The sequence below is a fragment of the Helicoverpa armigera genome, chromosome 25 (genome assembly GCF_030705265.1).
Source record: "Helicoverpa armigera isolate CAAS_96S chromosome 25, ASM3070526v1, whole genome shotgun sequence".
Classification (NCBI taxonomy): Eukaryota; Metazoa; Arthropoda; class Insecta; order Lepidoptera; family Noctuidae; genus Helicoverpa; species Helicoverpa armigera.
The window spans coordinates 750,714-773,706 of record NC_087144.1 but is presented as its reverse complement, the minus strand read 5'-3'; the positions used below and the strand labels follow the sequence as shown (position 1 = coordinate 773,706).

At 36.1% G+C, this 22,993-nt stretch overlaps 2 protein-coding genes across 3 annotated transcripts in view; one reads left to right on the top strand and one right to left on the bottom strand.

Annotated features, from left to right (window-relative positions):
• Nucleotides 1–22,993, top strand: part of LOC110374966 (uncharacterized protein) — a 415,421-nt gene that overhangs the window by 113,868 nt on the left and 278,560 nt on the right. The gene's annotated exons all lie outside the window — the stretch shown is intronic.
• LOC110374967 (prostasin) lies at nucleotides 18,508–21,980 on the bottom strand. The gene is made up of 8 exons (XM_021332914.3): nucleotides 21,322–21,980; nucleotides 20,947–21,142; nucleotides 20,696–20,798; nucleotides 20,290–20,469; nucleotides 19,964–20,055; nucleotides 19,747–19,810; nucleotides 19,106–19,252; nucleotides 18,508–18,783 (listed from the first exon to the last, which is right to left on the bottom strand). Exons 1-8 carry the CDS (start codon nucleotides 21,875–21,877, stop codon nucleotides 18,517–18,519), a joined length of 1,605 nt encoding a protein of 534 aa, XP_021188589.3. The 5' UTR covers nucleotides 21,878–21,980; the 3' UTR covers nucleotides 18,508–18,516.

Here is a 22,993-nt window from a genome sequence, read left to right as displayed (position 1 = left end):
TACCAAAAATAAAACAGCATTCTAATGGTGAAAGAATTTTTGAAATCTTTTCAGTAGTTCATATGTTACATACTTACATGATACATTAAAACCTTTCCTCTTTAAAATAATAGTGTAGAACTGTAGCTTACCTACAAATCTCCAACAAAATCTTACTCATAGTAGGTAACAGAGGTAAAATTGTAATATTAATACGAGTATTTCCCACCCTTGTAACCCTCAGAGCTCTTGAACAAGTCTCCAGCGTGCACTCACAAAATAGATGACGTCGTGATTAATGCAGATTACTGCTTATGAAGCCGTCAGGGTTACAGCAATTTTGGGCTTTGTATATACTACTCTGTGGTTCAAGGATGTTCAGGGATTTTATGTTTAAAAATTCTTTGACTATTGGAAAGCTATATTTATATTTTCTTGCATTATGGATAGTAGTTACCACGCGGGTGAAACCGCAGGAAAATGGCTAGAAAGAGATAAAATTGTTATCTTTATCTAGATGACGTCATGAAAAATGCAGATAACTGCTTATGAAGACGTCCGGGTTACAGCAATTTTGGCTGCTTTACCTACTCTGTTATCAAAGTGTAGCCTTAGAATTTGTGGTGTATTCTGGGAATTTGTGCTGTTTATTTGCACTTGTATTAAATCTAATCTGCCTGGCACGAAGTTGGTTTTCAGTCTTAACTTTTAGTTCTAGGTAAACTAGATAGTTGTTCAGATAAACATACTTAAGTATACAAAAATTCTTTTTTGTTTATATACTAAAGAAAGTCATAGTATATACATAAGTATAACAGGTTATGTGTTTATTTGAAAGCTGGAGAGTCGAAAACTTAGCGCTAATTTCAGGAGTTACTGGACCGGAATTTTAAATACTGTCAGTATTAGCTAGCCGATGCTTCGAGAAAGGCTACTTACGTTTAATCTGAATGCGCGTAGTAGTAGTAGTTCTATAGGACGCACTCAAACACACATAAACCAACAACACAAACATATTCTATCCTAAAATCTCGCGGGTTTTATACCCCATATAAAGTGAGATGTACTCACAGACAAAGGCTTTACGATAGCACTCACGTCACGTTAATGGCAACGATATCGGCTCTCGTTAAGAATAAGCTTTAAACCTGTTTCGAATGATATATGTATATGTTTTACTAGTTTCCGCCCGCGGCTTCGCCCGCGTAGATTTCGGTTATATCGTGTATCCAAGAGAATTCTTCAAAGGTCCGGGATAAAAACTATCCTATGTTCTTTTTCAAGGTCAACTCGATAGAGTACCAAATTTTATTAAAATCAGTTCAGTGGTTTAGACGCGAAAGTGATTTAGATAGACAGACACTGACTTTCGCATTTATAATATTAGTAGGGATTTTGTGAATGCGGATGAGATATAGTTAAGTACGTGTGTCAATAATTATGTGACTATTGAGCACTCTTGAGACACGCATAAGAAGACAACAAGCAAGCACACTTACACACTCTACATATTAAAATAATGTATCATTTTGAATCCATCAAATATAGAAAAAAAATCATAAGTACCGGCCGAATTGACAACTTCCTCCTTTTTGGGAAATCGGTTAAAAACGTACCAAGTCGATTAGATATTTTTTACCGGCTTCCGAAGAAAGAGGAGGTTGAATAGTCGACTAGTGACTATTTTACCTATGTCGCAGAAGTTGGCAGGAAATTAAAAGAAGCAAAATCCTCTAAACACCGACTTCTAGAGCAATTTGTAGGTTATTTTTGACTCATATTAAGTTTTTTGAAGTTTCAGGCTCTTTATTCCAGTTGTGTTATACGTCATAATACTTTTTAAACAATGTTAGTTATGTCTTTTTTCTTTACTCTGTACAATATACTTAGTTGTAAGAAACTTTCATTTATTAACAAAACAGCTACGATTTATACGAAGTCACGACTTCGCTCGCTCTTAATGATGTTATTTATCTTAGCAGTTAGGAAAACGAATTGTATACTAAACTAGCGATTTACAAAACTCTTTATTAGTAAGAAAACCTTTTGGAATGTAAATAGCTGATTATACAAACGATATTGTTAGGGCAAGCCTAAAAAATGAGTTTAAGAAAAAACCGTTTGACAAAGCTATTACAATAATGACTTACGTAGAAAAAACATTATTATTTCGCAAATAACTGCTTTTTTAAATAAAATTCAGCTTTTTTCTCGAAGTCTGTAAATAAACGGACTGTGAATGCAAAAAAAAACATACCGGCCGAATTGAGAACCTTCTCCTTTTTGGAAGTCGGTTAAAAATAAACTTCAGTAAAGTAACATTTTGAAATGTAAAAGTGACTTTCTATGCTATATTTTTACAGTTACAGTTTTCATTAAATGAATTTGCTAAGATGGTGGCTGCTACAAATTTCAAGCTAGTTAAAATATATGAACAATACACATAGGTATCTACTGCACATACACGGAGCATGAAATAGTTGTCTTCATGACGGCAAAATTATTTGAAGACAGCTAAAAACTTCAAACATTATGGAAAAAGAAACCCTAGACACAGATAATGTCCTTTTTTTTTACCGCAGTAGTGACACTTAAGTAATTTTCGAATAAACATGAAAACCTAGGTTCTAAAGGTCCCTAGGTCTACAACTATACCTATCAAAACTTTAACCAATACATGGTCATGTAACTAAAGGTTGAAACTTGCATGTGACGTCCCGGTAACTGCGTTACGGAGTTGCGACTAACTCATTTATACGGAGCTCGCGTAATAATTGTGTTACTGACTGTAAATTATTCATGGGCGAATATGAGGATGGAATGTGAAGACTGTTTTTGTTACTGAAGATGGGTGTAGGAATAAGGGTGTTTGATAGTTGATGATATTGATTTTATTTGAATTCTGAGATAACTACAGTTGAATGCACCTTATGCATATTTCTAACTGCCGTCGGCGGTTTCACTCACGTCTTTTTAGAGCTACTCCCCGCACCTAGATAACAATTAGCCAACAGCTAACAGATTTCATATAGGTCCCGCAGTTTCCGAGATTGCTGCGTTGAAAACAAACGTGCTCTTTAGCTTTGTGATATAATTAGACGTTGACATGAATAGAAGAAAGTTTAACATGGAAACACATAAACTTACGTATTGAAAACCTTCTTTTAGCGAAGTCGGTTAAAAATAAATACCCCTTTCTCATCCTCACAAGAATAAAGTCCCGTAACCCAAAACCCTGACATAATCAAATATGCCAAGACAGAAAAGGCCTCTAACATGTAATTCAGCAGATATTTCCTCTGGCACTTGTACAAACAGACTCACAGTCGCTTCACATTATATACGACACGAGAAGGTTAGAAATTTAAGGGTCGTTTTTTGACCGACTTGGAAGTTGTCAGGTTGTCCTTATGTATGTATGAATACCTATAGATAAGCACTCGTTGATTTGAATCTGTTGATGGAAAAAATATGTAAAAGTATAAGATGAAAATATACGACCATCCAAATTGAGAATCTTCTTTTCGGGAAGTCGGTTAAAAGTAACCTTACACATACATACCAGAGTAAAATTGCCAACAAAAGCAAAAGCCTCTAACATGTAATTCAGCAGATATTTTCTCTGGCACTTGTACAAACAGACCGACAATCCGTCGCTTCAGATTATATACGACACGACAAGGTTAGAAGACGGAGACAGCTGACATATGGGTTATGTAGAATAATTTTTAGTGCAGTTTTTTCATTCAAATTCTAGTAAAAAATAATTTTATTATTGATGAATTTTATGTAGGTAATAGGAACACTCTTCTTGCTAAGCGTTTGCGTCCCGGGTTCGATTTCTCATTAGCTTAAAACCTCAATCAAAAACAGTGCACACGGAAGAGAATTAGATTATATTTAAAAAGAATTATGTATTGTTATCCAATTTTGAAATCATTTTTTTTTTTTCAATTTTTTGTTAGTTCTGTCTAGCATTTTAACAGTTATGAATACACAATTCTAACAACATAAATGCTTGATATTTTTTGAGGCTCGTCCAGCAGTTTAACAGTTTTAAATACATAAACATTCAGCATAAACGAAGACCCCAGATAAATAAGTTTATTTCAGTAAACACTTAAGTGACCATTCACTCTTATACTCCTACATAAAAATTATCCCCAACCGTCTCAGAAAATAACCTTCATAACAATAATAATATACCACAAAACTGCTACAATAAAATAATTTATTTGCTCCACTATAAAATACCACTTAAATGAAACGATGCATAGTAAACTGTCAACGATTGATATTGATGCGCGCTGGGAATCGAACCCAACACCCCGAGGTAGGGGCCAATGACACCGTCTGCGATTACGTCTCAATTGACTTTGAGAGGTCAAATAAATAAAATTGGTAAAAGTAATATTTTCTTAAGATTGAAGTTAAGGTCTAATGATTTGTGTCAAAGGTTTCTGTTAAAATAATATTTTGTATATTTAAGACTCAGCAAAATATTACTGCGATTTTTTATAATAAATATATTGATACGCTTTTCACAATCGGCACAATAAATCGCTTGTGTCGTGGGTGCTTAGACAACTGATAATCTACATCATTATGCTTACTCGTACATTATATGTACAAATACAGCTTATATAGCTGCACCTAGACTATATGAGTTAACAAAATATTAGAAACAGAAATTATTATTTCTTTAAATAACCTCATGAAAAGGTCTATCTCCGTATATGAAATAGAAATGTATCTAACTAAATTCCCATTTTTAATTCCACTGACCTACAAACTAAAGTTATCTCAAAAGGGGTAAGCAGAGCTCGTACATAAACTAACACTGAAATTAACTGAACTTTTCTCATTTCAGGTAAGTCCATAGCGGAGTTGGAGTCCCATCATTTATGTAACAGCCGAGCGCTGAATATTGAACCAGTAAGTGGGTGAGCACTTGAACAGCTGGGGTGTCATGATTTTCTTAAGTGTATGCATGGTGTTTGACGAGAAAAATTTAAGATAATTTTTGGTGGTAAGAAAGGTTTGAGCATCTGGGGTTAATATTTTTTGATAGACATGTAAGTTGTATATATTTTTTTAAGTCAAGTGCTTGTAAGTATCTAATGTTATCAAAGTCTGTATTGATGACGACTTATGTTCTCGTTTTTTTATCATTTTAAGCAACTGCTGTGGGCTGTTTATTATAAAATAATATGTTATTTTTACTTTGGAACTCCCACAGAAATAACTACTAACACATCTAGAAACCGATTCATCTATTCACTACTATTATTTCTCATAAAATATTATAATTCACACGAAAGCATAACAAGTTACTTTAACTTGAACAGTCAAATAAAAAATTCTTTCATTCGTCAAAAAAGTGTTTATTCACAGTCTAAAATTGTCCAAACTTCTCAAAATAACGCATTATATCTAAAACTGGCAGGATACATAATAAATAAGAGTTCTTTTACAAAGAAAAACGTTTTCTTTTTCAGCTGAAAGCTTCAGGGATTGTTCACACCAAACGTATTGTCCGCCGCTGACTGTGAGTATACTCACTGTCTGCCCCAGTGTGAACGCCGACTCAATCTGCAGTACGCGTTCTCACCAAGCCGACAATAGGCTATAGCGTACGATGAGCTACATGTGTGAACAAAAGAATAGGCTCTTGTAGGTTCACACTAGATGCGTAAGCTGAGCGGCTGACTATTCTACACATAGGGCTCAGTATTTGAAGTTGCTCGTAGTATTTTATAAACGATAAAACTAGCGTAATTTATTTTTTTCAAATCAGACGTTTTACTGATGTTTCAATTAAATGATGCGCATTCAGATAGTTGCCATTTGCGAAGCTCTAGAGGAAGACGAAAATTGGTCAATTTCATACTTTATATTTCGAATATAGGCTTTATCCAAATAAGTTCAAGAAATATTTTCGTATGACAGTAAAACATTCGATGAGTTCCTATCTTCAATACGTTTAAGTTTATATAAAAGGGACACTAATTTATCGACGTGCTGTACCGAGGCGCGGCGGTGCGTACGCGGCGGAGCGGCGCTATTCGGCAACTGCGTCCGCGTAGCCAATCCGCGTCCGCCGTGTATAGTCGCGTAGTAAAATAATCGGCCACTGAGAGTCAGCTACAACAGACGACGTAACAGCGTATAGTCGGTTCGGTGTGAACGACAATTTCAATATATATGGAAAAGCAATAAACTGCGTAACGCGCGCTCACAGTCAGCGGCCGACAATACGTTTGGTCTGAACGATGCCTTAAAGACAAAAATTTGGCATTTGACATTTAACTTAAGATTACCCTCACACTACAGATTTTTAGTCGGCCGATAGTTTGTTTGGGCTCATAAATCAGTATGAAGATGAATGATAGTATCCACATCAAAAAGATCAGGTATTTAGCCGGTATGGGAGCGACTTAAAACTTTGATTGGCATCAAGATTAAAATAAATGGTTGACAATAATGTATGCGTATACTCTGAGACACTTACCTGATCGTTGTTACGTACGAGTTATCCACATTCATCCATCTTGATACAGATTTATGAGCCCAAACAAACTATCGGCCGACTAAAAGTTTGCAGTGTGCGACGACTCTAAGACTTACTTAAGTTAAAGCTTAGGAGACTTCGCTCATATGAGCATTTTCTTCAACGTAAAAAGTTTTTAAGACTACAAAAACTGCCTTTTAGAAGTTTTTCGTATAAAGCCTTATTAATTGTGGTAATAATATAGACTGTCATATAGGATTATGTTGTGTGAAGAAACTTTCAGAATAAGTGAGCTTAAGAGTTATGAAGTAAAAGTGTCCGCTGTCCAGGGCCTATCAAAATCTTCAGAACATTAGTTACGTTTTTGTAGACATTAGCCGTTTGAAAAATGTTGCTGTGATTTTATCTATCATAGGCCGACATCACTCTACTTGGAACAACATTTTACCCCTTACTTTCTCTGTTTTTATCTCACTGTTGCAAGTATTTTTGTCGTTCGAACAGAATATCCATGGAATCGATCTTCTGTCTAAAATCATCTTGAAAGTCTTTAATTATTATTTTTCTGGCACAAAATCTAACATACCATTAAATACAATCGGTTTTTACTATCTTCAAAAGTTCAAGTTAAGTAAAATTACTGTCTTAATTTGATCTAAACCTCATACTTATTAGTCGACCACTACACCAACGATTCAATTAAACCAAATTAACCAAACTATCAACCCCTTAAAACGGTATTTATTACGGACTACACCGCCCGAAACCGGATCAAACCGCTTCGCACCGGATCTGAGCGGTTGATAGTAGTTGAACCGTGCACACTAAATGTTCGCCAATTACACTTTAGGTTAAACTCCGTTCATTTTGGTAAGTGCGTTGTTTGTAATTTAATTATGGTTTAGTGGGGCCAGTAGAACTTTGTACTGTGTTATAGGAAATACTGAAAATCGATCCTTTTTAAAGGATACTGTTAGTTAGTAATTTAGATACTGCTGCTGACCTAAAATGCGTCTACACCATGATACGCGCCTTTAATGAATCTTCCAGACGTTATGTTTATGTCGACGTGATGATCGTATAGGCAGACCTTTTGCATATGGCTTCTAATTTAAACTCTACATAATCAAGCATCTATCTAAAAACTGAAACTTAAACCTGAACCATATATCAACAGCAGTATAGCTACAAGCAAAAATAAATCATCACAACACACTAACCCCTCCCATTTCATTTAAAATTTTAAAACCACTCCTGTTTTACGAGTGTTACATAAATCCACAGTTTTTATTGTTCACCCGGTCATAACCGGTTGTATCCACTTGGATCCGGTTCAAACAGCCGCGCAGCGCTGACAGGCAGTTTGAAGCGGTTTTAATGTTACGCGTCAAAGGTAAAACATAATGGGAATAATTTGTTTTTCGTGTGTATCGTGTATTTTTTTCGTGAGTGTATTTAATTTTAATTAATTGAGATTTAGATATGTCATAATGTTTTGATAAATATAGCTACAGAGAAGGATTATGATGAATTGGCTGGGTTTAAAAGTCTAAGGTCAGACATTAAAATAAAAGAGTTATGAAGGGTTGCTATTTCATTTATTTCAGTTTTGTTATAGCGAATAAACAATATCATTGTGAATGCACATACGATAAACTGCATTCTTTTATTCGGGAATTATCAACAGCTATCAACGTTGGACAATGGGCTTCCCTGTGCTAACTATATAATCTGTCTCTCAGTCACATTCAAATATTAAGCTGCTGAACTAATTAAGATGAAAATTATCAACGAAATACGGGATATACAAGGCGAGTAGTACCCCAATAACGTTTCACTGTAATCTAACTGGTTATCTTACAACAATACCAAAATCTACATTTGGAGGAGCTACATCTAGAAAGCAGCTAAATTACTGCACATACATAATTGGCCACAATTTAACCCTGTGCATGCTCGCACATGGCGTGCCTAGCAGTAGCAATTACAGGGTTGAGAGGCAACTAATGGCGCCGTGGTACATCGCTACATGAATTTATGAACTCATATGTTTTGTCACTGAGCAAAATGTGGCTGTGACACCTATGTAAACGTGATTCGTGAAAAATTAAAATGATTAATATTTTCCATTTGATATTTTTATCCGATTAGTTAAAGAAGGGGAATAAATAGAATAGATACATAAAAATAAGTTTAAAATAATAAAAAAATAACGTACATTTAAAAAATGTCTCAAAACGCGTAGGTACTACGTATTTATACAACACATTTAGAAAATAAAACCAGTAGAACATGAAAACTAAAAGAAAATTTAAAAAAGAAATAGAAAGCTAAAGCAATCTCATAAATTGTAGATATTTACTCTCATATCCCACTTCCCAATTTTAACATAACCCTCCAGTAACACAAAAACCTCAACTCAAACATTCACAACCGCTACGCTACGGTGTGACAGACGGCCCGCTTTACAATTCAACCAATCGCGACGCAGGAACACTGCACTTAGCAGTAATGTACCTGCCGCCTACTGTTATACCGTGACGTACGTGCTGACAGTTTTATGAAGTAGGCCTTGTGATTTTTGAAAGCACTTTATTGCTGATGAAAAGTGCTTGAATTTTGTAAATATGATTTTTCGAGAAATATGCTGCAGTAGATTTTTTTAAACATCAGATTCATGCGTACCTTATTTATTGCGAGCCTATGTAGGTTTTCTTCTAGGTATAATAAAAATAAAACCAAGCTTAAAAGTTTGTGACTTGTGATGCTATGAAATATCATTAAATAATTCCTAAAACTAATTCGGCCACACCATGGATAGCCATTTCTTAAAAGTATAACTTAATAAAATATGTATGTCTCGTAAACAATTTTACTACAGGCTAAAATATATTTGACACTACTTTTAATGTCAAAAGCAGCTATATTTTGCGATTTAAAAATATAAGAAGCGAAGTTATGGGAAGATTTATTTATAAACATGAGCGCGTCATGTGACCCGATCGGCCTCGCAGCTTCTCGTGACGTCACGAATATAAAATCAGATAGATGTACTTACCTACTTAAGACACGTAAAATACTAGCTGTTTTACCACGGTTTCACCCGCGTTTCGTGGGAACTGCTGCTGGTACTGGGATAAAATATAGCCTATGTTACTTGGGAAAACGGTAGGTTTTTTAAGTGTATTTTTTTTTCAAAGTGGTTCAGTGGTTTCAGTGCCTTTAGGGTACAAACAAACAAAAAATGTTTCCTCTTTATTATATTAGTACAGATCATGTACAACTTGCTTTGTAAATATTTGCTAGCTGTTATTAAAAAAAACATCTCGAGGAGACCTGAATTATAAAGTCTGAAATCAACAACCCGCATTGAGCAAGCGTGGTGATTGACGCTCAATCCTTCTCCGTGTGAGAGGAGGCCTGAGCCCAGCAGTGGGACGATAAAAGGTCTGTCCCCAGGATGTCTGTCCCAGGCGACCCACTTTCCGTAACCTTGTAAAAAAATACGTTATTTCCTTTCTCAGGATCTAGCTGGTCTATTTATCTAGCAAAAGAAACGAAAAAACGAAAAATATCACAAGAAAGTAGGACTGTAGATAATCTTAAAATCATTAGGTCATTTAATTATTTTGTAGGTAAATGAGTTATCTGCTGAACGAAAGTAATTAAAATTTAATCACGGTCTTAAAGACTTAATAATGATTTTAAGTACAAGCATCTATAAAGCTTTGCAGAGTTAATTTGATATTTTAATTATAACAAATAAATAAGTAAAAATAATCGAATTTGTACTAGGGGAGGTCGTGGCTAAATAATCTCAGCAGGGGTCGATCGATCTTAAGGTTAACGAGCGCTTGGCGTAGTCACCCGTGGATGGCTGACCAACTGCATTAAGTTGTGGGTCACTATCGTCTCCCTACCGATACACCTTTGGCAAACAGTAAAGGTACAGTCAGAAGCAAAAAGCGTAAAAAATCTGAATGAGTACCAGTCTTATCATGGGTAACTATAGCATTGAAAGTCTGATAGATAATATTTTTCCATGTAAAACACGAGTGCTCAGCTCTACGCCGTTAAAAGCGATAATTTTCAAGATTTTTATATCAGTTAACGTTCAAATTACTTCATATTACCAAAGATTTAAAAAAATGACTTAAAGAAAAAGAACTCTCAAACTTTAACCAACAAGACAAAAAAACAAGGACATCTTGTAACTCCAGTATTCAAGACCTACCTTTCCGATTTCCGTAAATAAACAACACATTTGACCTTATTACCCAGTACCCACCCTGGTCATTATCGTTGGCAGTCACGTCTCGCACTAACACGGTATAGGATTCCAATGGTTTTACTGACTTCATGTTACTACTCCTTATTAGGTCGGTAGGGATGGCCAACTATTGATATTGTTTGGGAAATCATTTGGGGATACCATTTTTTGTAGCGGCAAATAGTATTGGTGTTATGTGATTGTGTATAGTTATCGGCACGAATCTTGAGCTCTGACCTACATCTGCGCAGAAGTGATTTATTAGCAAAGAATCAATCCCGAGTGACGGCTATGTGCCGATGCACTGCGGGCCAATCACCGCTTTAGCCCGCCCACGCGCCTCACTTCATACCACAAAAGGGACCCAATAAATTACTTCTGCTCAGGTGAAGGTCAGAGCTCAAGATTCGTGCCGATAACTATAACGGATCGATATCTATATTATCTTGCTGCTAGTAACATCATTATCAGCTTTTTTTATCTCTCACAGAGATAAGGATTGAACGTTAATTAATCATCACGCTTGCTCAATGCGGGTTTGTGATTTCAGACTTTACTATTTTAATTTACTTGACTATACCAGGTTTCCTCGAAATATTTTCCATCTCTTTTACTCAGTTATTAATTTCTAAAATAGACTTATAAATTTCAAAAAGAAAAGTTGAATTGGTTACTTTCTTATGGTGTGTTTTCTTCATAGCATTTCTTTTATGAATTACCCAAAGGTTCTCCAACCCTGGTATAGGGTATCAGGTACACATATGTATAAATAATTCTGGGCAAATGGGAGATGCTTTATGTAAGGGATCTTGTTTGATGATCGCCTGTCTGAAAGGCCTTAGTTTCTACGATGTCGTTATTTATTTTTTATCAAGGTATACTTTTTTTCTCTCACGTTAGTCGCTGTACCATACTTTTGTTTGTAAATGCGTACATGCACATTGTCTTGCATAAATTCAGAAGCACTAGTAGTGGCCGAGTCATAGATGTGACGATAAAACGTGCAATTACATTACACACATAAGTATAGCTCACCAACTTTCGTGAACTAAAACATGTCGCGGAATTTTCCGTTCTTCATATTGTTTAGTTAGTAGTAATACCAATTATTTTGAACTAACTTCGATAAACCTTACTTAAAATTGATATAAAAAAACTTAACCAAATACTCTAAACCATATGTTTTCAATAACAAATCCCCAACCACAAAAAAACAATGTTCAAAGTGTCCCATTTTTTTGTCCGTCGGGTGTAACAAATAGTGTCATAGCGCGGTAATGGTTCCCATACGTCTGCACCGCAGTGTATTAGGTGAGGATTTAGTGGGAAGCATTTGTTTTCTGGTGGAAAACTGTTTGGACGTTTATATTTGAGTACCTAGGTTGTTGGTTGAGGGTAGAAGAGGTTTTCAGAAAAAAAACTTGGACGTTGAATGAATGAATCTGTAAGTTTAGTATGAACCCGGTACTGTGAGATTGTGCGAGTTACTATGGCCATAGAACATGAAGGGCTCTAGAAGGACCATAAAAGGGGTTTGGTTAGTTGGTTTGAAATTCCGTCCGGCGTTATTTGATGATTTCAAACTACATAAAAAAGACCTTAGACGACCTTAAACGTGAAAGGCATGCTTATTTGATAATAGTAAACTATAGCAGATGTAGTAAGTTTTTTATGGTCATCATGTAAATAAAAAGAGCTTAAAATATCAAAAGTGTACAATTTATAACGTTTTTATATAATTGTTGAATACCAGTGGCACACACCCACGAATTAACACCCACCCACATTTCAACACTGGTTTCAAAAATAAACCAGACCCAGACAGAATTTAAAAACGTAACAAAAATCTAAAAATACCAAACAATTGCCAAATGAAACGTAAACACTGACAAAGAAACAATTTAGTTCTAAAATAATATCCTATTGCTTTGTTCGTAGATCTGTGGGCGAAAGGTTAGACTTTAGTAAAGGTTAAAGTTACGTTAGTAATTGAGATAATAGTTGGGTTAAAACCACTATAAATTGGATGCTAGGTATGGACGGTAAATATAACGACAAATACTGATTATAAATAACATCATGATATTAACATTTAATCGGCCTAGCCTTTTCCCAACTATGCTCAGGTTGGTCCCTAGTCGAACTGAAAGCAGCTTGTACCGGCGTTCCCCATGGACGACTGCTTGTCTGATCTGCTTAACCCATTTACCCGAGTTAACCAAGACCCATTGCAAAGCCTAGTACATAATGTAGTATAAACTTTTTGACTTTGGCTTTGAATCAAATCAACAAAATAGGTCAAAACGACTTCAACACTAACTTAAAACCGTCTACTGAGTTTGACAATTACTATTCTGAAAATCGCATGAAAATCAGTTCCGGCAAACGTGGAATAATCAATCAACGAGAAACTCCTTATTTTCAAGTCTGTTAGTTTAGCACTGTTTATTGATACTGTTAACTGAAGAACCCATTGTACAAATACAAGTAAAACGTCTGTGTACCCTACCTGTATATGTACCCTAACTATGTACGTATGTGCTTATCTATGTATGTTTCACAGTGAACAATAAAATCATTTCCCACAAAGGCCTATCTGCACCCAACACGAGCTACGCACCATAAAGCAACATAAGGGTCGTAGCATACATAGACACTCGGAAAGGGATAATCACCGTACCAATTCGAGCGCTTTAGTATGCTCAGAAAGGAATCGAAACGTAATTGTCTAGGTTCGGGACATAAATGTGAATGTTAGGATGTGAGAAAGTATGCAAAGGAAGGTAGATTTGGATATTAAGATAATACCTACCTAATATTTAGATTTTAGGATGTTTTGAGGTTTATATTGGAGTGAAGCTTAAAACATAGAATTTTTTTCATAATCTTTTCAAGGTTCTGGAACAAATTTTCTCAGACTGATAGTGAAACCATGGGCGCAAGCTACTAGGTCCGTTTTCGCGTTGATATGTGTGCTACGACCCTAAACCGCCATAACGGCAGGTACCACTCGCGCCATCTGGCGGTAACTGACGCACTTAATTGTAACTACCGCAAACGTGTTTATGGACGTAGTAAAATTTTTGCCGTGTTCAGCCTTTTTTAGGGTTGAATAATCAGTATAAATGTGAATTTTCTCGCTGAAACGTGAAGTAGTTGTGGGAATTGGCAGACTTAATGCCATAAAATATTATGTGTTTGCCGGATGCCCCGTTGTGTTTTATTTTAGTGCTGTAAAATAATGCATTGATTGTAAATACACTGCTGAATTTCTACAACCGTACTTTACGCTATATAAGACCCTATAAGCGCATTCAAACCAGCCGATTTTTCATTCGGTTTTTTTTACGACCAACGTCACCCAGTTTGTACGTACAATGGCATACAAGCATGACCGTAAACAATTGACGAACGCCAAAGTAATTAGACTTTAGAAATTAGTCAGACTTTCTGAAGGACGTATGTGTCACCGTAAGATTACAAACATCGTTAGATTACAATCTATCTCGAGAGATTGTAAACTGTCGAATTATTGTAAACCGTAACATCTGATTGCAATTTAACGCATTATTTTTCGCTATATTATAATCTATCGATGAGAAATTGTCAAATTGTCAACTGTCCGAAAGCTCTCTCTGATTGGTCAGTCTTTTTGTAAGATCGAGAGCGATGTAGAGCGGTCAAATTGTCAACTGGCGTAGAGCGGAATGCATCTTGCGCGCTGATTGGTAGAACGTCAAAAAAGTCATCTAAATTACTAACTCGGCCTCATTTTTCCAAAAACGAGCCAAGAAAAACCAGATCAGTTTTTCTTGGCTCGTTTTTTTTTTGATAGTAGAATTTAATTTGTAACACATCTGTATGTGTGTAACACATCTTCTAACACATTTAGCATATTGCCATTTATAACCTTCAATTAAAAACATTGTATTAAAAATTGAAGTTAGTGACGAAAACGAATCGCTGCAAAACCGACTCCACGTAGTCTTGTCTGCCCTACCCCTAGAGTGCAATTCAAAACCGCGTAGGCGCGGAGGGGCGAGGCGGCCTGCGAGCTGAGGCGCAGGTAGTTTCAGCGCTCGCCGCCGCGGCTGAGGCTGGCCGGCTCAGCCGGCCAGCAAGCCGAAGCTGCGGTGGTGAGCGTGAAAACCATCTGCGACGATAAGCTCGCATGGGACCGCCGGAGCCCCGCAGCGCCGGAGCCGTGACAGAAGTCATGCTTGCTGCATGTTGCATGCTTACTTCCATGCTGGGTCAATTAATATGGGATGTGTTATATTTTAAACAAAAAACTCAGTAGGTACGAGTTAAAAAATTAGAAGGTAAATAAATATTTTTATGATGTCATTTAATAGTATTTAAGAAGTTTACTGTTAGAATGCATGCTACAAATTTAGATGCAAAAAAATAACCATCATGCTGAGTTGAATTTAGAGTGGAAGATAACTCGTGGCTAAGATAGTATTATTTAGATGCTCGACGCTTTATTAATTGTGGCTGACTTAGTAATTTAGAAGGCAACATACATTTTTGGGGGCGAATAATGATATTAAAAAGAAGCCTGTTTAATTAGCACCCCTTTTATTTTATTTTTAAATATTAGTTTGTATTTGAAGACAAAATACCTAACTGTATTTTTATAAGAGTTATTTTTATATAAATTTAATACTTGAAGAATTTTTGAAGAGCATTTATTTTATTTAACTGACACCTCTATTTCATTCCTAACTCTACGGGAATTCCATGGGAACACAACGGCTGGTCGTGATTGGTCGATCTTACAAAAAGACTGACCAATCAGAGAGAGCTTTCGGACAGTTGACAATTTGACAATTTCTCATCGATAGATTATAATATAGCGAAAAATAATGCGTTAAATTGCAATCAGATGTTACGGTTCACAATAATTCGACAGTTTACAATCTCTCGAGATAGATTGTAATCTAACGATGTTTGTAATCTTACGGTAACATATGCGTTGCAATATTACTATCAGTGTGTTCTGTTTGTCTCCTACAAAAAATCGGTCACCAATTAAAAGTTGGCGTGCAGATGAGTATTATTTTGTTTCTCAAAATCCTCAATATAAAGCAACAGGTCGTGACCCTTCAAACATTAACTTAACGTCTTCGTCTGCGGCGAAATACGCAATTATTATGCGAACATAACTTACTTTACTGCTAATTTTATCACCAATACTGTCGGTTATCTCTCCAATAGCCATTTTGATGTTGAAGCCATTATTTTGTTATTTTTATCTGCTTTTATTAAACGCTTGGGCAGTAGTATTATCAATAAGGGTTTTATTAGGATGCTCCAAATAAATAAAGACCCACGAGCCGCTGTCAATTGTTTCTCTCAAGAATTTTTGTTAATATCTTTTCTGACAAGTTTCTTTTCTAAAATTGACTGATTTCTCACTTCAACTGCTACAGCGCATTAGAGCTGTAAATAAAAAAAAAAAACAAATAAAAACTGAATTACATACATCATATAGAAAATCCTTAGTAATTCTGCACTTATCGCCTCCATGGTTTTATTGATAACATTACAGAACCATTTTTTTTACAGTAGCAACAAGACAGTCTTGTTATTGTATCTTATTACGTATTGTATTGTTGTATCTTGAAAATGACTTAATGCATCATACCTAATCTCCTGAAATTCATAATAAATATCACAATTGCCCGGGAGCGAGAATTTCTAGACATTCAAGAAATTGATACCTATATGTCGCAGATTCAAACGGATTTGAATCCACGTGTTGATGATGTTCGTCCGCCATCTTAATATTTCTCGGTCAAGAGCAAGAGAGCGAGCTCCATCGACATTCACACTACTGACAGATTGAAATGACACAGACAACTGTCACTGTCAAACATCAATATGAAGCTCACAACATTCAGTCTAGTGTTGCTACTCGAAAAATAAATTATTCATTCTCCGACACGGCCATACTGACAATCAACGCGCTCTCGCGTTGTCCGTTGAAACCATAGAAACAACAGGTCTGTCTCAGAAACTTAAATGATTAACCCGCAAAGCGTGCAAGCTTTCAACATAAGGACCTTGATAACACGTTAGCTTAATAAGCCTACGAACGTAGAAGCTTCCAGGAGACACACCGGTTCAAGTAGCAAGCTTTCAATCTATGCCTTAGACAAAGCGTACCAATTTTCAGGCAAAGCGTAGCAGTTTTCAAGCTACCACAAATTAATACAAAGCGTAAAGGCTTTCATCTTGTTTCGGTCAAAGCGTATCAGCTTTCAGTCGAATTCTCAGACAAAGCGTATCAGCTTTCAGTCAAATTCTCAGACAAAGCGTATCAGCTTTCAGTCAAATTCTCACACAAAGCGTATCAGCTTTCAGTCAAATTCTCAGACAAAGCGTAACAGCTTTCAGTCGAATTCTCAGACAAAGCGTAACGGCTTTCAGTCAAATTCTCAGACAAAGCGTAACAGCTTTCAGTCAAAGTGTAATAAAAAGTTCTCATACATTACAATCCATTTATTTGGGTTGGGTCACAATCACAATCATTTTATCGAAACAAAAAGCAAAATAATTCGTAATTCTTATAACGTCTCAATCAAACAAAGGAGGTTAGGGTATTTTTAAGTAAATCTGAACATACCTGGGTATCCGTAATACCAGAAACTACAACTTCAAAGTTGTTGGACTCGTTCCAGCCAGTCTCCAGCCGATCTATCAGCGCCAACATATTCGTAGCAGCTAGATCGCTCTTGTACTCCACCATGTCACGAAAAAGTTCATGAAACCTTTCTGTAACTACAAACTGACGTGTAAACCGCTTATGTAATTCGTCCTAACTTTTACCTCATCGCGCCACTGCGCCGCAGTAAACTGACACTCGTCTGAATCAAATGGCGGCAGGAATATTTCACTCGCTTTCAGTTTTCTAGCTAAGCCGGCACTCGTAGAAGGTTGTTGGTTAGAATTCCGCGCCGTAGATTGGGACGTAAAATATCCATGTTCTTGTGTACCTGGCATCGCAGTAGGCTCGCAGGTTGCCCCTTGGGGTAATCCCACCGCTGCTGTCGCAGATTCAAACGGATTTGAATCCACGTGTTGATGATGTTCGTCCGCCATCTTAATATTTCTCGGTCAGTGCGCACACCCGGCGCCGGCGACGTCTCAGGAGCAAGAGAGCGAGCTCCATCGACATTCACACTACTGACAGATTGAAATGACACAGACAACTGTCACTGTCAAACATCAATATGAAGCTCACAACATTCAGTCTAGTGTTGCTACTCGAAAAATAAATTATTCATTCTCCGACATATATATAAACCTCCTACCCAGTACCCATTACACATATCAAACCTCTAAACATAGGAATAGCGATACCAAAAAATACAACAAACACAGTATATTATTTATTATTGACATCAATATTCCAGCCATCAGACTCGTAACCTCCTCTCAACCCTGTCGCAGGAGTGACATCTGTAGTTTCTGTAGTAGTCGTCATAGCTGTCGTAGTCGTATTAATAATTTCTTCAGGTCAATGGTCCCAAGAATGTAGGTTTATGAGAATAAAGAAGCATTATGAAATTGCTATAATATTGACCTGTTGAGAAGTCTACTAAATGACACTCTATATAAAAATGCTAAGTAATACAAGGTTTTGAATGGGGAGCTCACTAAAATGCCTGTCTATTACACATAAAAAAAATCAAACCTAGAGAGTTAGAAATAGCTAAACTACAAAAAAAACAAATCCAAAAACGGTATATTATTTATTATTGACGTCAATACTCCAGCCATCAGACTCGTATCCCCCTCTCAACCCTGTCGCAGGAGAGACATCTGTAGTTTCTGTAGTAGTTGTCATAGCTGTCGTAGTCGTATTAATAACTACTTCAGTTTTTAACGTCAATGGACCAATGAATGTAGGTTTGGCATGACCAGCTTTCCCAACTTTGTATGTGGCGATGAATTCGCCGAGTGGCGATTTTGTAGTTGTTGTGGAACGAGCCCCGCCTGTGTAGTATCCTGCCATCTGTGAAAGAATTTAAAATTAATTTGAAAAACGATGAAACTTGGAAATAGTTTTCTCTAGTTGTCCATTTTCATCAAAAACAGCCAACACCTGCTTTTTTATCGTCCGTTCACTGCTGGGCACAGACCTACATTCACAGAGAAGGATTGAGCGTTAATCACCACGCTTGCTCAATGCGGGATGGTAATTTCAGACTTTATAGTCCAGGTTTCCTCGAGATGACCTAAATCATCTTGGTACATTCAATTTACACCAATAATCTAATTCGAAAAGCAATGGATAAGCAAACAAATACTAAGCTAAGATTCAAAACCATACTCACAGATTCGCTGACAGATTCAATCCAGTCAGAGTAGGCGCCCACTAGAGTGAATACCGTAGGTGCATCTGCATACCCACAGACAGCTGGTCCAAATGATATAACACCTACTAGCCGACCTGATAATATTGCTGGTCCACCTGCATCGTGCTAGAAAGCGAAATCATCATTAATAATGACATTATCTATATCGTCAATCTTATCAAAATTGATAGCATTATTATCATATTAACTTGCATTCGCATGTGACAAAGAGTGTGTTAATTATGAATTTGGAAGGATGGTAAAGCAGAGGTAGACCGAGGAAAAGATGGATTAATTGCCTGAAAGAGGACATGAATCAGAAGGGAGTAGATGCAAGCAAAGCGTCTGACAAAGAGGAATGGAAGAAAAAGATATGTTGCGCCGACCCCAAATGACTTGGACACTGGGCAGGAAGATGATGATGAGCTAGCATTCGCCTTAAAAATACATTTCATGCTTTGTAACCTAAGGTCTCAACTAAGGTGGTTTCAACTAAGTTTAAACTAACTCATCATATAATACAAATGTATTGATTGATTAGTTAGCAGGTCTGTTTCTAGTTTGTTGAGTTTTTTAATAATGTATATAGAAATATAATGTGAAATGCATTGTGGACTTACATCACAAGCTCCTTCTCCCGTCGTGAATGTGCCTGCACAAAACATGGTCTCTGTAATGAACTTGCTGAAATAAAAGACCCCTTATTAGTTTTTCCCTTCCCTTATTAGTTTGTCAATTTTTTAAAATAAATTATTATCATCATCCTCCTCCTCTTATCCCAGTTTTATTTTCAATACATTATATTACTAGATAACTATAAAAACTTTTGTTACTTACTCTCCATAAACCTCTTTGCAGAAGGAATTGGGATACACAGGTAATATCTTCCTCTGCAAGAATATCGGCTCGTACGCCATCTTTTGTGATATCTAAAACAAAATCGTTTATAAATTATAAGAAATCACTTTTTTGTTTCAACGACGATGAAGATATAATCTTCATCGGTTTCGGTGAAATAATAACCACCGCTGCACCCAAGCGTCTCCCAAATTTTACCTTCACGGTACTCAAAACTGCTAAGATGGGTATTGAAGCTATGCAGATAGGACGACTGATCTGCTTTGAAAAATCTAAACGTATATTTTAAGGGAAAATATAAATACCTTGGTAACTCCCCAACCCAGCACCAGGACTTCTGCAGTTGGTGGCGGGGTGTGGGGTTCTAGTGCAATGGGAATGCTCTTCGTCAGGACATGGTGAGTGAAGAGAATTTGACGACGGAGACGCAGCACTGCCAAGTTGCATTTTAGTGTCCTTGGGTTGTAACCGGGGTGGAAGTATACCTGAAAATAGGATTAATAATTAAGAATTCCATTCTTACAACGTTGTTTTCTAGTTCAAGACTTTTTATGGAAACTAGTTACTGGGGCAAATAGTCTTTAAATCTAAATCTTTGTTTCCCTAGCTTCTTTTTGAATATGGTGGTAATTTTCGACCCAATATTAAGACTTTGAGCAAAGCATATAGTAAAGATTTGTTTGATTAGATGTAGAAAAATACACCTCTTACCATCAATACATCTATCATTTCGCCTCCAATCCGACTATGGTTACTACCGATCCTCACTTGTAATACTCGAGGGTTTTCTCGGAAGAAGCGGTTGTTATGCATCCTGAGAAATCACAAAAGGTATTAAAAAAGAGTTATCAATTGATTTGATCCAGTCCAGTCTGCACTTGACCTGATTGCAAGTTTTGTAGTTTCTCTCTTAAAAGTTTGACAACATTTTCTGGTGATGTTCTTCCCACCATCATACTTACAACTGTAAACAAGAAGCAGAAGTGATCATCAGATCCTTGCTGTAGAGAACTGCTCCACACCAGAATCTGCCCATCAGATGGACAGAAGCCATGAATGGATAGAGTCTGATGTTTGTCCTCTCTCCCTTGAAAATTCGGCGGCCGCTGCGCTTGTTTTCATGGTAACTCTTTTTCTCTTCTAACTCGCCTTGGGGATCTGTGAAAGAATGATTTGCTTAAGAATCGCTATCACAGCAATGTTAACCTGATAAAGCTTCTTTGAAAGTTTAAAATTCTAAAAACTCTAAATTTTAATATTCAAACATGGCAATACGTCAACTGCTTCCCGATAAAACGATAAAAATTTCAAAGTAAATGATAACGTATAATTCATACCCCACAAGTGACTATCATTTTTCTTTATTTTGTGACCATCGTTTGGTACTTCAGCTAACAGCTTATCCACTACATCATTAATCTGTTCTTCATGCGAATGCTCAGGGATCTCTTGTTGCATCATCCTTCGAGCTGACTTCACCAATTTCTTCCTTCCACCCTTTTCTGCAAGGATCTTCATGATATCATCACGAGTCATCTTTTCTTTCAACTTTAGATACAAATTCTTCGTATCATTTGCTGACAAAAATGAGAAATGATCATTCTCATTCAGTGCGTGGTAGAAGTTAGTTTCATTCAATTTTGTTTCATTTGTCACATTTTTTAGAACGTTGGCCACCAAATTATGGTTTACTACATATACTCCGATTGTATCGAGTTTTTCTTTCAGATCTTTGATTCTTTCCTTTTCATGGTCAACACCGAGGAAATGGACTAATTTGTCAGATACATCGTACACTGTGATGTTATTTTCTTCAATTGGTGCATCTTTTATTTCATCTGCTATACTGTATGCACATAGTAGTAATGTGAAACACAATATCAAACGCATCATATAGAAAAACTCGTTGTTCTGAACTTATTGCCTGCAGTTTTTATTGATATTGAATAATTTTATGAGTGTGTAAATTTTATCAGATTTATGGCGATTTGGGTAATCTTGAAAGTGGCAATTGATCACGTGTATTATTGTAGCATAGTAAATGGGTACTATAGTCAGTACTTGCAAATAATATATTTTGTATAGAGAGTGAAAATATTAACGCGAAAATAAAGGCTGAATAAAAAAAAAATTAAAACATTTTTTTCTGAAGAAATAAATGTATGATAATACGAAATATATTTTCTGTGATTCTCGACTTTATTACGAGTACAAAAACTTTTCTCACGTTTTAATTACTGAACCGAAAAGCTTTTCTAAGAACTCAATCTTCGGAATAAAATTATTATTTGAGTTTTTAAGCGTCTTCAATTTACATTCAGAGTATTTCTTTTTGATATGTCTGTAATTATTTTCACATCTTATATTTATGAAACTTAATTGTATCACTGAGAATTCAAGAACTTGTTTGATGAATAATGAAGATTTTAAAATATCAGATTATTCAGATATAGTTGATCTAATTTCTATGTAATTAAGAACATAGACTGGTAAATAAATTGACGCTGTATTAATGATCTAGATATTAAAGTAGAAAACAAAAATGCAACATTTTTATTTTACATATTTTTTAATCATATTAACATTTTAATTAAAAACTGTATTCTATTAAAAGAAAACCTAAAACTAAAAGACAAAATGGTACATCCAAATTAAGAACCTTGTCTTCTTGAAGTCGTAACAAGGAATAACTTCCCAACACCTGCTTAATAAATAAAATAAACTCCATGCTTAATAAATAAAAACTTCCTAACATCCTACATACTAAAACCAGAAATAGATACTAGAACACAAATAACATTGGTTACTACACCAAATTGGGAACTTATGCCTATAATGAGGCTGTTCTAACCTTCGGCCCAAAGTCATCAATCAAGCTAGATAGCGCCTAGACCAGAGCCGGATTTACAGTGCAACTACTGCGGGCCCCACATTGCCCCTCATTGGTAGATTATATCATGGAAATATACTTGATGTTCCCCTCGGTTGTCATTTGTCTGCCTTTTTTGA

Excerpts from the sequence above, each read along its gene's own strand:
- LOC110374967 (XM_021332914.3), bottom strand. The coding sequence starts at position 21,877 with ATGATGCGTTTGATATTGTGTTTCACATTACTACTATGTGCATACAGT. Across the intron at positions 19,811-19,963 it reads TGCAAAGAGGTTTATGGAGA|CAAGTTCATTACAGAGACCA; the intron begins GTAAGTAACAAA and ends CTTTTATTTCAG. Across the intron at positions 19,253-19,746 it reads CGGGAGAAGGAGCTTGTGAT|CACGATGCAGGTGGACCAGC; the intron begins GTAAGTCCACAA and ends TTCGCTTTCTAG.